The sequence below is a fragment of the Mesoplodon mirus genome (genome assembly GCF_964341445.2).
Source record: "Mesoplodon mirus genome assembly, chromosome: 3".
In the NCBI taxonomy this organism is placed as follows: Eukaryota; Metazoa; Chordata; class Mammalia; order Artiodactyla; family Ziphiidae; genus Mesoplodon; species Mesoplodon mirus.
In genome coordinates, this window is record NC_138978.1 from 93,811,956 (window position 1) to 93,827,771 (window position 15,816).

At 36.7% G+C, this 15,816-nt stretch overlaps 1 protein-coding gene across 6 annotated transcripts in view; it reads left to right on the forward strand.

The window, feature by feature from the left end:
- The window catches only part of SNX7 (sorting nexin 7), a 98,234-nt gene that overhangs the window by 13,019 nt on the left and 69,399 nt on the right, over nt 1-15,816 (forward strand). For all 6 annotated transcript variants that reach the window (XM_082611994.1, XM_082611992.1, XM_082611993.1 and 3 more), the window contains exon 2: nt 11,066-11,248. In XM_082611994.1, coding sequence (XP_082468120.1) covers nt 11,066-11,248 — 183 coding nt within the window. The remainder of the gene's footprint in view (nt 1-11,065; nt 11,249-15,816) is intronic.

The window sequence follows — 15,816 nt, forward strand, 5'->3', positions numbered from 1 at the left end:
CTATAAGATAAAAATATGAATACTTAAAATTCTGCCACAGTAAATGTCAAAATGAGTTTCATTGGTTATATCTTCATCAAAGCCTGTGTTCTACCCATTTGCCCCCTTTCTGGTCTCCCAACATCCTAAGTCCTTTTCTGCCTTAGGCATTATTGGTTCCCCTGACTGGAATGCTCTTCCGTCAGTGTTTTTCATGGCTGGCTCCTTCTCACATCACCTCCTTAAAGACACCTTCCCTGACAGCTCTCTCAAAAACATTCCTCTCACTTCCTGCCTTAACCACGTACTCCAGCAATTCATTCTACTTTATCTGTTTATCCCCTGTTTATCAACATTTATTTATATCTGGACTTATCTTGTTTTTCTATATTTTTATTCGTTTATCATCTGTTACCCTCCCCCCTAACTATCATGTAAGCTTCATGAGAGAAGGCACCATGCCAGCCAGTCTTGGCCACTGTTGTATCCCAGCCTAGTGCTTGATACATAGTTGACATTCAATGAACTTTTGTTAAATGAAATAAAGGTGCTATAATAGGTGCTTTTTGTGTGTGTGCATGGGTGGTGGTGATGGTAGTGGTGGCTGAGTCTTGGCTCTTCCAATTAAGAAATAAGTGATTGGGGGAGAATTATTATTATCCCTATGGTACAAGCTTATTTATCTGTAAAATTCAGGTGATGATAATTGAGCTTTCTTTCATCAGATTGTTGAGAGGATTAAATGAAATAATGCAAGTGTATGGTGCTAAGGTGCATCCCTGGCACTTAGAAATGTTGGTGGCTGCTAACTGATCAGGGAGTTGGTTGCCAAAGGTTGGAGCGGCTGTGGCAGTTTCTTAAAATAAGGCAACAAAATGAGGTTTTCTGCATCAGTTGACTCTTCCTTTCACAGATGATTTCTCTGTAGCATATAATGCTGTTTGATAGCATTTTACCCACAATAGAACTTCTTTCAAAGTTGGAGTGAGTCCTCAAACCCTCCCTCTGGTTCATCAACTAAGTGTATCAGTTTATGTAATATTCTAAATCCTTTGTTGTCATTTCAACAGTCTTCACAGCATTTTCACCAGGAGTAGATGCCATCTCAGGAAACCACTTCTTTGCTTCTCATCCATTCAAGTTTTATCATGAGATTGCAGCAAGTCACTTCATCTTCACACTTCTAATTCCAATTTTCTTGCTATTTCCACCACATTTGCATTTACTTCCTCCACTGAAGTCTTGAACCCCTCAAAGTCGTCCGTGAGGGTTGGAATCAGCTTCCTCCAAATTCCTGTGAATGTTGATATTGTCACCTCTTCCCATGAATCGCAAATGTTCTTAGTGACATCTAGACTGGTGAAATTCTTCCAGAAGATTTTCAATTTCCTTTGCCCAGATCCATCAGAGAAATCACTGTCCATGGCAGTCATAGCCTTGTGAAATGTATTTCTTCAATAATAAGTCTTGAAAGTCTTGAAAGTCCTTAATCCATGGGCTGCAGAATGGATGTTGTATTAGTAAGCATGAAAACATCAATCTTGCTGTATATCTCCCAGAGCTCTTGGGTAACCAGATGCATTGTCAAAGAGCAGTAGTATTTTGAAAGGATTTTTTTTTTTTTCTGAGCAGTAGGTCTCAACAGTGGGCTTAAAATATTCAGTAAACCATGTTGTAGACAGATGTGCTGTCATCCAGGCTTTGTGGTTCCATTTATAGAGCACAAGCAGAGTCAATTTAGCATAATTCTTAAGGGCCCTAAGATTTTCAGAATAGTAAATGAGCATTGACCTCAAAGTCACCAGCAGCATTAGCCACTAAGAAGAGCTTTGAAGCCAGATATTGACTTCTCCTCTCTAGCTATGAAAGTCTTAGATGGCATCTTCTTCCAATATAAGGCTATTTCATCTTCATTGAAAATCTGTTGTTTAGTGTAGCAACCTTCATTAATGATCTTAGCTGGAGCTTCTGGATAGTTTGCTGCAGCTTCTACATTAGCAGTTGCTGCTTCACCTTGTACTTTTATGTTATAGAGATGGCTTTTTTCCTTAAATCTCATAAACCAGCCTCTGCAAACTTCAGACTTTTCTACTGCAGCTTCCTCACCTCTCTCAGACTTCATGGAATTGAAGAGAGTTAGAGCCTTGCTCTGCATTAGTTTTTGTCTTAAGGGAATGTTGTGACTGGTTTGATCTTCTATCCAGACCACTAACACTTTCTCCATATCAGCAATAAGGCTGTTTCACCTTCTTATCATTTGTGTGTTCACTGGAGTAGCACTTTAAATTTCCTTCAAGAGCCTTTTGTTTGCATTCACAGCTTGGCTAACTGTTTGGCACAAAAGACCTAGCTTTCAGTCTATCTTGACTTTTAGCATGCCTTCCTCATTAAGCTTAGTCATTCCTAGCTTTTGATTTAAAGTGAGAGTCTTGAGACTCTTCCTTTCACTTGAACACTTAGTGGCCATGGTAGGGTTATTACTTGGCCTAATTTTGGTATTGTTGTATCTCAGGGAATAGCAAGGCTCAAGAAGAGGGAGAGAGATGGGGGAACAACCAGTGGGTGGGGCAGTCAGAACACAAACATTTATCATGTTCACCATCTTATATGGGCGTGGTTCATGATGTCCCAAAACACTCACAGTGTAACATCAAAGATCACTCATCACAGATCACCATAACTAATATAGTAATAATGAAAAAGTTTGAAGTCGTATTGCAAAAGTTACCAAAATGTGACACAGAGACATGAAGTGAGCAAATGCTGTTGGAAAAATGGCACCTGTAGACTTGTTCGATGCCAAGTTGCCACAAACCTTGGAAAAAACATGGTATCTGTGAAGTGCAATAAAGTGAAGCATGATAAAATGAGGTATGCCTGCATTCCCTGTGTGGCCCTCTCCAAGATTCTCTCTCTCTCTCCTGCATAAAAGAAAATAATAATTTGAATTTTGTTTTTATCATTCATTTGGTTTTCGTAAAACTGATGGTCCTGAACTTAAAATGGTTTGACTTATGATATTTAGACTTTATGGTGCAAAAGCGATACACATTCAGTAGAAACGATACTTTGAATTGTGAATTTTGATCTGTTCTTGAGCAGTGGTAGATAAGCTTTCCTGGTGCTGGGCAGCAGCAGTGAGCCACAGCTCCAAGTTAGCCACACGATCACGAGGGGAAGCAACCGATACGCTTGACGCTGTTCTGTACCCATAAAACCATTTGTTTCTCACTTTCAGACAACATTCAATAAAGTACATGAGATATTCAACACTATATTGTAAAACTGGCTTTGTGTTAGATAATTTTGTCCAACTGTAGGCTATTGTAAGTGTTCTGATCACATTTAAGATAGTCTAGACTAAGCTATGATGTTTGGTAGGTTAGTTGTATTAAATAAATTTTTGATTTATGATATTTTCAATTTACAATGGGTTTATTGGGATGTAAACCCATTGTAAGTCAAGGGAGATCTGTATATGTATCTTGAAGCACTATTTATTAAGGGTTTATGTGAATTTGGACCTTGTGTGTTTTAGGACTTTAAAAAATGATGTTGTCCTGTGTGAATTCTTCTCTGATTTGATCTTTTTTCTTCTAATATGTAGTTTGTGATATTTATCAATGGCCTTACATGAAGTTGTAATTGATTTTCATTGCTGTGTTTATATATATATATATATATATAGATATAGATATAGATAGATAGATAGATAGATAAAGCCTTGTATGCATACACCACAATTTATCCCTTCTTATGGGCTGCCTTGAATGTTTTTGTACTTCCTTAGGTTTCGTCCACTACACGACTATATTTTAACCATAGAAATTGATTTATTCTTGCTTTACATTTCTATTTAATTTTGTGGGAAACTGAAAATTGAATTCAGTGACAACTCCCAGTACGTTTGACTTACTGGCAGTTAGGTGGTGGTCAAATGCTGGTTCCTCTACTTAATAGCAGTTAAGAGTTTGAATATGTGATTTAACCTATTTCCTCATTTGAAAACAAGAGGTAAAAGAGTATATATACTCAATAGTATTGCTAGCTGGTTTAAAAAAGGGAAAGAAATAGAACATACTCTATGGGGTCGTGGTAAGGTTTATATAATTCACATGAAGGTTTCAAGGAGACAATGTATACCCCACATTTATTCATCTCTTTTTATCCTCTGTGATCCAAGGTGAGATATGACCTCTCTGATGTTACTGAATCTCAGAAAAGTAACGTGACTTGACCAGGTTCACACAGCTGTATATATATGTAAACTTGAATTAAGTTTAGTTCTGCCTAACTACAGATACTTTTTCTTTTAATATACCAGGTTTTTTTGTTTTGTTTTGTTTTTTTTGGCCAGAGTGGAAAATTATGTCAAATAAAATTATATGAAACATTTCTGTGGTCAGTATATAACTTCGTAGTGCACAAAACCTGAAAAAGTCCAAGTATATTCAAAGTAACACTGTTAGAAAATAGAAACAGAAAAATGAATAAATAGATTATGATATATGCATACAAGGGTATATATACTACATAGTACTGGAAATTATGTCAAACAAGATTATTGAGTGTTGTATGCCCCTTTATAGAACACGACATAGGCTGGCTTTTCCCCCAATCACATTTTCAACAGTGTTCCACAGAAGGCCTTTCTAATTTTTTATTATTATTATAAGCAGACAGATTGGAAGGAGTTGTAAACCAAAACACAGCTGGGAAGTCTAAATTTAGGCCCATCAAGATGAGTGTCCCTCATAACAACATGGTTTCTCAAACTCCTTCCAGTTTAAGTTGCTTTTTACCAGATGTCTCTTGGTGTACGTGTTTCTTGTACATCAGCAATTTTATTTGCATGGCCTTTTCATGCCAGTATTCTGATTTATCACACTTCTCACATTGATTTTTTTCCCTCTACTTGTAAAAAGAAAATAGCTGTTTGTGCACAGATGGTGGTTGCAATTTAGTATTATCAGAGTAATTCATGTTATATTTATGAGATGTTCCCGAGTAGCATCTTAGTGAAGGATATTAAGGAAGGCCACCTCTTAGAGAGGTCATATCTCACCTTTTAACCTGTTCTTTTGGAGTTTATCTCCTGAGCACTCAAATATTGGCAAGTCATTGTTTGTTTTAAATTTTAGCTCTGTATTTTATTTATTCCAATAGTAGAACTTTGGAACCATCTAATAGCATTAAAAGTGGGAGGCAAAAAACATTTCTCAGAAATTACTGAAGTTGATTGTTAACCTGTAAAAAAAAATTAATGGAGCAAGGATGAAATACTTTAATTATAATTCCTTCCTTCCTTTCTATCCTTGTTTCCTTCCTTAAATATTTATTGTGTACCACTCTATATACAGAAATGCTGTTCATTTGCTAGGGCTACCGTAACGAAGTACCACAGACTAGGTGTCTCAAACAACCGGAAATTTATTTTCTCACAGTTCTGGAAGCTAGAATCTGAAATTAAGGTGTCAGCAGGATTGGTTCCTTCTGAGGGCAGTGAGGGAAGGATCTGTTCCCAGTCTCTCCACTTGGCTTTTAGATGGCTGTCTTCTCCCTATAGTCTCATGTTTTCCCTCTATGAATGTCTATGTCCAAATTTCTCCTTTTTTTATACAGATACCAGTCATATTGCATCAGGACCCACTCCAGTGACCTCATTTTAACTTGATTACCTCTGTAAAGACCCTGTCACCAGATAAGGTCGCATTCTGAGGTACTGGGGTTGGGACCTCAACATATGAATTTTGGGAGGACATGGTTCAACCCACAACAAATGCTTATAATAAACCAAAAATAAGAACAAAGAAAACTTACCCTTAATTTGTAAGTGACTTTGTCAATAAAGTTCAGTATTATGCTAGCACCGTGCTAATGTCCATTCATCTCAGGAAAGTCACTTAAATGGTTTCTCTTACAGTGAATGTGTTGGTTTGGAGTAAGGATAAAAGACAATGACTTCCTGCAACAATTTGGCTTATTTCTCTATTATACATATTCAAATCTAAGCCTAAAACCATCCCAAGATTTTTTGGTGTGCGCCTGTGTGAGTGTGTGTTTTCACTATGCTAGCTATAAGAAAGGTATTCAATGTTATTTAAGAAGTAGAGATTTACCATGCAAATAATTTCCCTTCTGCTTTAATCTCTTGAAGAAAAAAATGAAAAGATGTATTTTCATTGTGAGAAATATCATAGGATAAGGGATGTATATCCAAATGCTAAGAATGAACAAATGTATAAATGAGGTTGAGGACGGGGAGAAAGACAGAGAGAACTATCAGGAGAAAGAGGCATGCGTTATTGTGGAGGTAAGAACTTTGTTTGGAAAGAACAAATTTTAATGATCCATTTCTCCTGAAAAGCATCAACCACAAAAAGTTAAATGAAGTTTTTTTTGGTCAGTTACTTCTTTGGATCTTCTCAAACACTTATTGTCTTTACTTATTCGTGTCCAAATGTAAATCTTTTAAGTATTGTCAGTATATTTTCTTTCCTTTTTTTGAAGCAAATATAAAACTCTTTGGATAGTCACTTTTATTGAGGTTTTAAGAATGTTTTTGAGTGATTCATAGTAATTTACATCCTTCTACTGAAATCTTGGATGTTGCTAAATTTCAGCCTGTAATTTTCTTCCTTTGCTAGATATTGAAGCATATGTTTATGACACCACACTACACTCATTGGAATTGTGAGCCTTTATAAATTCAGGCAGATCTTTTCCACTCTACAAAAGGATGCATTTTAAGCAGAAGAAATAGAATGCTAAATTATGTAGTAGGTAAAAGAAGTGGGTTGTGGTGAGTTAAGAGGGTGACTACAAAGAACGCCAAAGCACATGGTTGCATGCACTGTCAGTGAAATTTAAAGCACATTTGCCCATCAACTTACAAAACTACTGTTTATATGAAATGATAATTGAGAGAGATTTTTGTACATGCTGATTGCACATTTATTTGAAACCTCTAAATTCTGGTTTTAATGGCTGCTTAGTATTCCATTGTGTTAGCATCCCATAATTTATTTTGACAATCCCATTTTCATGTGATTCCGGACATATTTTTAAATTTCCTATTTAACTATACAACTTTGAATTAAGAAAAAAAAAACAAATAATCAAATATGTAATCCAAGGTCTTCTGCCAAAATGGCCCTAGACAGCTCTTTTAACTTACTGTTTTTTTTTACAGTAGTTTTTTCAGTAGTTTTTACTGTTTTTTTTTTTTTACTGTAGTTCTTACTGTTTCTGAACACGTTAGATAGTGTTGACTCTAAACAATTAAAAACCTTTTTTCAAAATGATACACATTTATTTTAGAATATTAGGAAATACAGCAACTCAGATAGGAAAATATTAAACTCAACAGCAATCCCAACACCTGGAATAACTTCTGTTAACTTTTTGGTATAGCTTCTAAGTTCATGAGTGCATGCATATTGTGAGTGCGCTATTTCTCACTTTTTCTCTCCTATCCTCTGGCCCCCCTCTGTCATACACACACATAAATACATGTACATGAATTAGAATCTAGTTGAATACAAATTTTATAAGCTAATATTTTCTCTTAATACCATACTGTGAATCTTTTTCCAAGTTACTATATATTCTCCTAATATATTAATCACTTTATTGTATTCTAGTATATGGATAGACTTTATTGTATCCTATTGTAGGTATATATCATAATTTGTTTCACTAAACTTTTGTTGCAAGACATTTATTGTCTCCATGTTTTTGTGTGTCTGATCAACTCAACTGTAATTTGTCCTCTATTCCTTGGTCTAAATCATGCCTAATATACATATATTTTCTAGCATTTATATCTTGTTTTCTAAATACCAGTCTCCTCTAAAAGAAACCAGAGCTCCTTGGAGAAATGTCTGATTCCATGACTGGGGCAGGGAAAATATAACATAAATCTGAAACATCTTGCTATGCCAGAAAATAAAGTGCTCAAGGAATAATGAAGACATATCAAAAACACACAGATGCCAGCTTTAAGGAGCTCCCACTAGGCAAATTTTGGACACTTAGAACATCAAAATAAATTATATTAATGGATTATAACCCATTGAGTAAAATAGGACTCTGAGTCTATACTCATATAATTAATTGGCTTAAATAAATACTCTTCATCCTCCTTAGAAGGACACCTACTGATAATATGAAAATTGAAAAATTAAAAAAAAAGAAAATATATGTTATTTTGAAATAAGGAAGGTAACAAGGAACAAAAGTAGCTAATAGAGTTCTGAATTTGCTTCTGAGGAGCATGAACTGGTAAAAGCAATAGTGGAGCATGTGATGCTGCTTTTTTAATTTTTAATTTGTTTCGTTTTATTTTAGGCCTTGTCAGATGATTTGACTTTTGAAAACTATAAATATACTTTGTATTTTGAAATAATTGCAAACTTGGAGAAGAGTTGCAAGAATACCACAAAGAATCTAGATTTCCAAGTTATTACCATTTCACAACATTTGTTTTCTCTGTGTGTGTGCAAGTTGAGTAAATTAGAGACATGTTTTATTACTCCTAATTAAATCTGTGTATATTTTTTGAAAACAAGGACACTCTCCTATGTAATCACAGTATAAGTATGCAAATCAGGAAATTAACATTGACATAATACTATATTCTAATCCACAGACCCTTTCAAAATTTTCAGTTGTCCCAATAATATCATTTAGAGAGAAAAAACAAAGTTTCTTCTCCTTTGGAACAGAATCCAATCCAAGATCATATGTTGCTTTGGCTCTTGTGTCTCTTTGGTCTTCATCAGTCTGGAACAGTTCCTCATCTTCCTTTTCCATCATGGTATTGACATGTTTGAAACTGTTTTATAGGCAATATCTCCTCCCCTCAAACATATACATATGTTTCCCCCCCCATTATCTTAATATAACTGTATCACCATTTTTAGTTAAATTCAGTATTAAGAACAATTTATTTTTATTCACAGTCAAGCCATGTAATGAACTATGATTACATTTTTCATTCTTGTACCTTTTGTTTTCTTTAGAGTTCATCATTCATTCATTCCTTTACTTTAGGCCCTCCCTTTCTCCCTCTCTTGTTTTCTCTGCCTCTTGGCTTTTTTGCACCAATTCATCTACAAAATCTAACATAGCATACTTCCTTTCATTATGCTTAAATTTATCAGGTATTCTGTCAACCTCCCTCCCTCCCCACTTCCCTCCTCCCTTCCTTCCTTTCTCCCTCCCTCCCTCCTTCCCTCATTCTCTTTCCCTTTTTCCTTTGCTCTTTCTCTTTCCTTCCTCCCTCTCTTCCTTTATTCTTTCCCTCTTCATCTCCTTGCCCCCCAGAGTCTTTCTGCTCTAGTCTGTATAGGTTCTCTAAGTCTGTTGCAAAGCTGTCAACCTGGAACATTCTTTCACTGTCATCCAAGGAATTTCCTTTAGTTCTCTTCTATGTTGAATCTCTTACTTTCAGATCATATTTCTTCTTTCTTGGTATATGCCCTTATTTTGGAAAAGTGAAGAGTCTTCCAAAGAATGTGTAAGAATAGGTACATGGAAAGTCAGTTTTTGAAATCTTTCTTATCTGAAATGTCTTCATTCTACCTGTATACTTGAATGACAGTTTGGCTATGTATAATTCTAGGTAGGAAATATTTTCCTCTAAAAATCTTGAAGGTACAATTTTATTATCATTTAGTTTCCAGTGTTACCACTGAGAAATCTGAAGCCATTCCTATTGTATTTTACCTGTTTATAGTCTCTCTGGAAGCTTTTAGGAATTTAAAATCCCTACTGTTATGAAATGGCATGGTGATAGATGCTTGTAGGGATACTACCCACCCCACTACTGTCCTGTTCATTTTGAGGAGGCCTGCTAGGCCCTGTCAACCTGGAAATATTTCAGTTCAGAGGACATTTTCCTTCTTCATTTTCTGGAATTCTGTTCATTCAGGTACTATCTATCTGGATCCTTTAATTTTTAAAAATACTTCTCTCTCCTTTTCCATCCCATGTTCTTTTGGTTCAGCTTAGTTCTCAAGTTAAATCTTTTGAACTTCCTGTTGAGTTTTTATCCTTCCATAATATTTCAGCTTTCATGAGCCTCCTTTTTTATTGGTTTTCCCGTTGTTCTCTGAATTTTTTTGAAAAATAACACCTGTTTTATTAATGAATTTGATATCATTCTTATCACTAATGATTTCATCTATTTTTAAAGCATTATATTCTCTATTCTGTCTGCTTCCTGTATTCTCTTTGTTTGTTTATTTGTGAATCTTTCACATCAGAGGCTTTCCACATGTTGATATGTTCGGTAGTTCCCGCACCAGGGACTGACAAGCTGAGTAGACATTCAACAGCTTGCTGCCCACGTTCTTGGGGCCAAATGAGGGGAAAGGGCTGGATATCTTTTCATCTAGTATGTAGGACTTTCCCTTGATATCTGTATTTTCATAGGGCCTCTCTCTCCCTCCATCCTGCCTGGTGCCCTTGAGTTCAGAGACACGCCAGAAAGCAAATTTCCAGGTTTTTTGCAAAATTGGGGAAGAAAAATCACCTGATTGCATAGGGTAGGTGAGGGAATCTGAGGTACTAACTCCTTTTTTGTTTTATGAGCTTTTTAACCAATCCTCTGCTTTAACTCTTCCAGCATTCTATGTCCACAGGTTTCTGACACCTCTAATTCTTAAGTGTCGCTGTGATCGTGTGTCATAAATGTGCCTTCTTTTTCCGGGTCTACCATTCTCTCCTATGTTTACTTTAGCTCTTTCTGCACTGCTTTTCAGTTACCACTCAACCATCAGATTCCCAGTTTCCAAAAAAGTAGTTAACTTTGTTTGCTTAGTCTCTTCTTTTTACCTTGAGGGTTTATGCCTTTTTATAACTTTTTGTCTTGTTTTGTCTTTGTTTCTTTACTGTCATTTTTAAAGTGGGATTTTGAGATGAAGCAGAGATAAAAATACATGTTCCACATACCTTATTTAAGCAGGAGTCCAGTTATCCTTTTTGTTCTTGACATATTTGATTAGTATTTGTCGTGCCTAAGAAAAAGAGGATTTTAACGTTTTTCCCCATAGATATTAATTTTTGATTGTTTTATTCCTAGGATGCCTCATTGATGGACATGAATTCCTTCAGCCCTGTGATGCCAACATCCCCTTTATCAATGATAAACCAAGTCAAGTTTGAAGATGAGCCAGATTTGAAAGATCTTTTCATTACAGTTGATGAACCTGAAAGCCATGTTACTACAATTGAAACGTTCATTACTTATAGGATTATTACTAAGGTAAGTATTTAATGAACATTTTCTTGAATATAGTTGCTTTTTTGAACTTTTGGAACTGCTTCTTGTTCACTCAACTTAGAGAATCTTAACTGAATTGACTTCTAGTTTTTCAGCCATTTTGAGTAAGACATTGCATCTTATCTATCCTTCACTTGTTCTATATGAATTCAAATTAACCTGAGTACCAGTCACTTGCATTTTAGCAGCTGTGCTTCTTAAAATAGGAATATTTTAGGTTTTTAGTTTAAAAATTATAAAGAAATATATTTGGAAAAGAAGAGCCTCAGTTTGCTAATAAAGAAAACAGCTAGTTAAAAACATGATACAATATTTTGTGCTCACATTTCTTCTGAAGATTCCAAAAAAAAAATTTTTGTTTTCCAAATAAAAGCAAATGGCCACTTTATCTTATATCAATATATGAGACACTGTTAGTTGTTTAATGATGCAAGGACAGATCTAGAATCTGAATCTCCTGACTCCTAGGACAAGGCTCTGCAAAAAGACAGTTTACTCTGAAAAAGTAAAGAAAACCAAATAGTATAATCTTATTTTTTAAAGTCCTATGTGTAATAGCAGCCTTCAAGAATTCTATTTATAAGTTATAATATTTTGTTTATGAAGCCTCACTCTACATCTCTTGTAGTGCATCCCTTTTGTAGCTGCAAAGCTTTTGGACCCTGTGCATATAATCACTTCTTCCAGTGCAGCCTCCACACTGCTGCTAATTATGTTGCATAAGGATGTATATATCTTATCTCTTTACTCAGATTCTTAAGATCCTTCCCTGGCTCCTCACTTCCTACAGAACAAAGGGCAGACTCCTTTGTATGATATATAGAGGACTTCTCTGTCTGGGGCCAGCGTACCATATATGACTCACCTCTTACTCCCGACTTGTAATACCCCTGCTCTCCACTTGCATAGAACTACCTCTTTTATCTGAATATTCTAGGCTATTTCTTGTTCTCATGACTTTGCATATGCTTTTTCTTCTGTCTGGTATGCCCTCCCTGCTTTCAGACAGAAGAGTTACTGTTTGTTTTTCAAGATACAATTCAAAATGATGCCCACCACCTCTGCCCCACAAGCTGAGTCCTCTTTCTTCTGTTTGCTCACAGTGTTCTAACTGAACTCTTAAAGAATATAAGATACCACAGTCAGTGTAGCAAAGAAATCAAAAGCCTATATTTAGTCCTTCTAAGCCTCAGGGTTATTTTGTTTTTTAATTTATAAGACCGAAATGATAATAGAACCTGGTTCTGTAGAGTTGCTGTAAGAATTAAATTAGGATAACTAATCAATGTAAAACACTTAGCAAAGTGCCTAACATATAATAAGTATTCAGTAATTGTCACCTACCTGTGTGTAGGTCACTAACTGTGTGTTTATTTGTATTTATTCCCAATGAGTCTGTGAGCTTCTCAAGGAAGGTAATTGTATCTTAAGTTATCCATAATTCTAAACACAATCCTTGGGATATAGCAAGTTAGCAATTTAACCTTTCGGTGAGTGAGTGAAGAAATTTATAGTATCATAGTCATATCAAGAGGCTGTAGAGCAAGACAGCATGGAGCTGAATCTTGATCACCCCCCTTCCTTGCTATTTAATTAACCTCTCTATGCTTAGTTTCCTCATTTGTAAATAAGATAACAGTACTAACCTCTTACAGTCTTTGTGAATATTTAGTGTGTTAATACATACACACTGCTAAGAATAGAGCCAGATTTCTCCTGTTACTACTGTTATAATTATAATCATCCATTTTCATTACCCTTTTTAGCAAAGATTTTGTGAAACTGAATTACTTTCCCCTAATTTGTTTCTTTCAGAAAGACACTTTATAAGCCTCCCTATGGATTTCATTCTAATCATAGACATACAGTTCTTATCAGTTATCCATATTACATCATATTTTAAATGTACTGCTCTTGTAGTAGTAGTAGTAATAGTGATAGTGGTAATATTATAGTGTGTTAAACTAACTTTTATTGTGGGACTGATTTGTGCCAGGCAATGTTCTAAGCACTTTATATGTTTTAACTCTTCTGAAGCTCACAACAATCCTGGATCTTATGATCTACCCTCATTTTGTGAATGAGCCCACTGAAACTCAAAACTTGCCAAAGGTTATACAACACAGTCATTAGCTGAGCTAAGATTTAAATCTAAACAGTTTGCTTTACTTCCTTACTATATAGATTTTCATTATACTTTTGTGTATCTGTATATGATTATGGAAAACTACCTTTTGGCTTAACTTTTATAAACTAAGTCCCTTTATTCTACATCTGATTACTTTTACTCCATCCTAGTATATAGACTATACCTATATAAACTAAAATATGCATTGCAGAACAAATTTATAAACATTTAGTAGATGTATATTGTGTTATCAAACATAATATTTTCTTTGTTATTCACTTATTATCACTTATTCATTTACTCATATATTCAATAAATATCTGTTGAGTGCCACGTATGTCCCAAACACCAGACTGGTATGTTGAGACTACACCAGCAATCAAGACAGACATACCCCTGCCTTCATGGAGTTTTCAGTATAGGGAGGTGATGGATCTTAAATAATTATATATTTAATTAATTAATTATAGTTATAAATACTGTGATGGAAAAATACAGATTTTTATGAGCGTGGATACTCCATCAAATTAGGGGGTGCAAAGATGGCTACCCTGGGAAAGTTTTAGTTTTATAAAAATGTATGGACTTCCCTTTTGGTGCAGTGGTTAAGAATCTGCCTGCTAATATAGGGGACACGGGTTTGAGCCCTGGTCCAGGAAGATCCCACATGCTGCGGAGCAGCTAAGCCCGTGAGCCACAACTACTAAGCCTGTGCTCTAGAGCCTGTGGGCCACAGTTACTGAGCCTGTGTGCCACGAGTACTGAAGTCCGTGCGCCTAGAAGCCATGATCCACAAGAGAAGCCACTGCAATGAGAAGCCTAGGCACCGCAGCAAAGAGTAGCCCCCGCTCACCACAGCTAGAGAAAGCCCGTGTGCAGCAACAAAGACCCAATGCAGCCAAACATAAATAAATAAATATATATTTTAAAAAATTTTTACATTCATGGACACGAAGATTGTAAGGATAAATGCAGGAGGAGCTTCAAGATGGAGGAGGAGTAAGATGTGCAGATCACCTTCCTCCCCACAAATACGTGAGAAATACATCTACATGTGGAACAACTCCTACAGAACACCTACTGAACACTGGCAGAAGACCTCAGAACTCCCAAAAGGCAAGAAACTCCCCATGTACCTGGGTAGGGCAAAATAAAAAAGGAAAAACAGAGACAAAAGAATAGGGACGGGACCTGCACCAGTGGGAGGGAGCTGTGAAGGAGGAAAAGTTTCCACTTTCCAGACTAGGGAGGCCCTTCACGGGCGGAGACTGTGGGTGGTGGAGGGGGGAAGCTTCAGAGCCACGGAGGAGAGCGCAGCCACAGGGGTGCGGAGGGCAAAGCGGAGAGATTCCTGCGCAGAGGATCAGTGCCGACCAGCACTCACCAGCCCGAGAGGCTTGTCTGCTCACCTACCAGGGCGGGCAGGGGCTAGGAGCTGAGGCTCTGGCTTCGAAGATCAGATCCCAGGGAGAGGACTGGGGTCAGCTGCATGAACAGAGCCTGAAGGGGGCTAGTGCACCACAGCTAGCCTGGAGGGAATCAGGGAAAAGGTCTGAAGCTGTCAAACAGACAAGAGACTTTTCCTTGCCTCTTTGTTTCCTGGTGTGTGAGGAGAGGGGATTAAGAGCACCACCTAAACAATCTCCAGAGACGGGCATGAGACGCTAAGGCTGCTGCTGCAGCCACCAAGAAGCCTGTGTGCAAGCACAGGTCACTATCCGCACCTCCCCTCCCGGGAGCCTGTTCAGCCCGCCACTGCCAGGGTCCCGTGAGCCAGGGACAACTTCCCTGGGAGAACACACGGCACCTCAGGCTGTTGTAATGTCACACTGGCCTCTGCCGCTGCAGGCTCACCCCGCACTCTGTACCCCTCCCTCCCCCCAGCCTGAGTGAGTCAGAGCCCCCGAATCAGCTGCTTCTTTAACTCTGTCCTGTCTGAGTGAAGAACAGATGGCCTCAGGCGACCTACACGCAGAGGCGGGGCCAAATCCAAAGCTGAGCCCAGGGAGCTGTGCGAACAAAGAAGAGAAAGGGAAATCTCTTCCAGCAGCCTCAGGAGCAGCAGATTAAATCTCCACAATCAATTTGATGTACCCTGCATCTGTGGAATACCTGAATAGACAACAAATCATCCCAAATTGAGGAGGTGGACTTTGGGAGCAATGATATATATATATATATATATATATATATATATATATATATATATATATATATATATATATATATATATGTATGTATGTATATATATATATATATATTTCTTTTTGTCCATTTTTCTCTTTTTGTGAGTATGTATGTGTATGTTTCTGTATGTGATTTTGTCTGTATAGCTTTGCTTTTAACATTTGTCCTAGGATTCTGTCTGTCTGTTTTTTTGTTTCTTTGTTTGTTTTTTTTAGTATAGTTTTTAGCTCCTGTT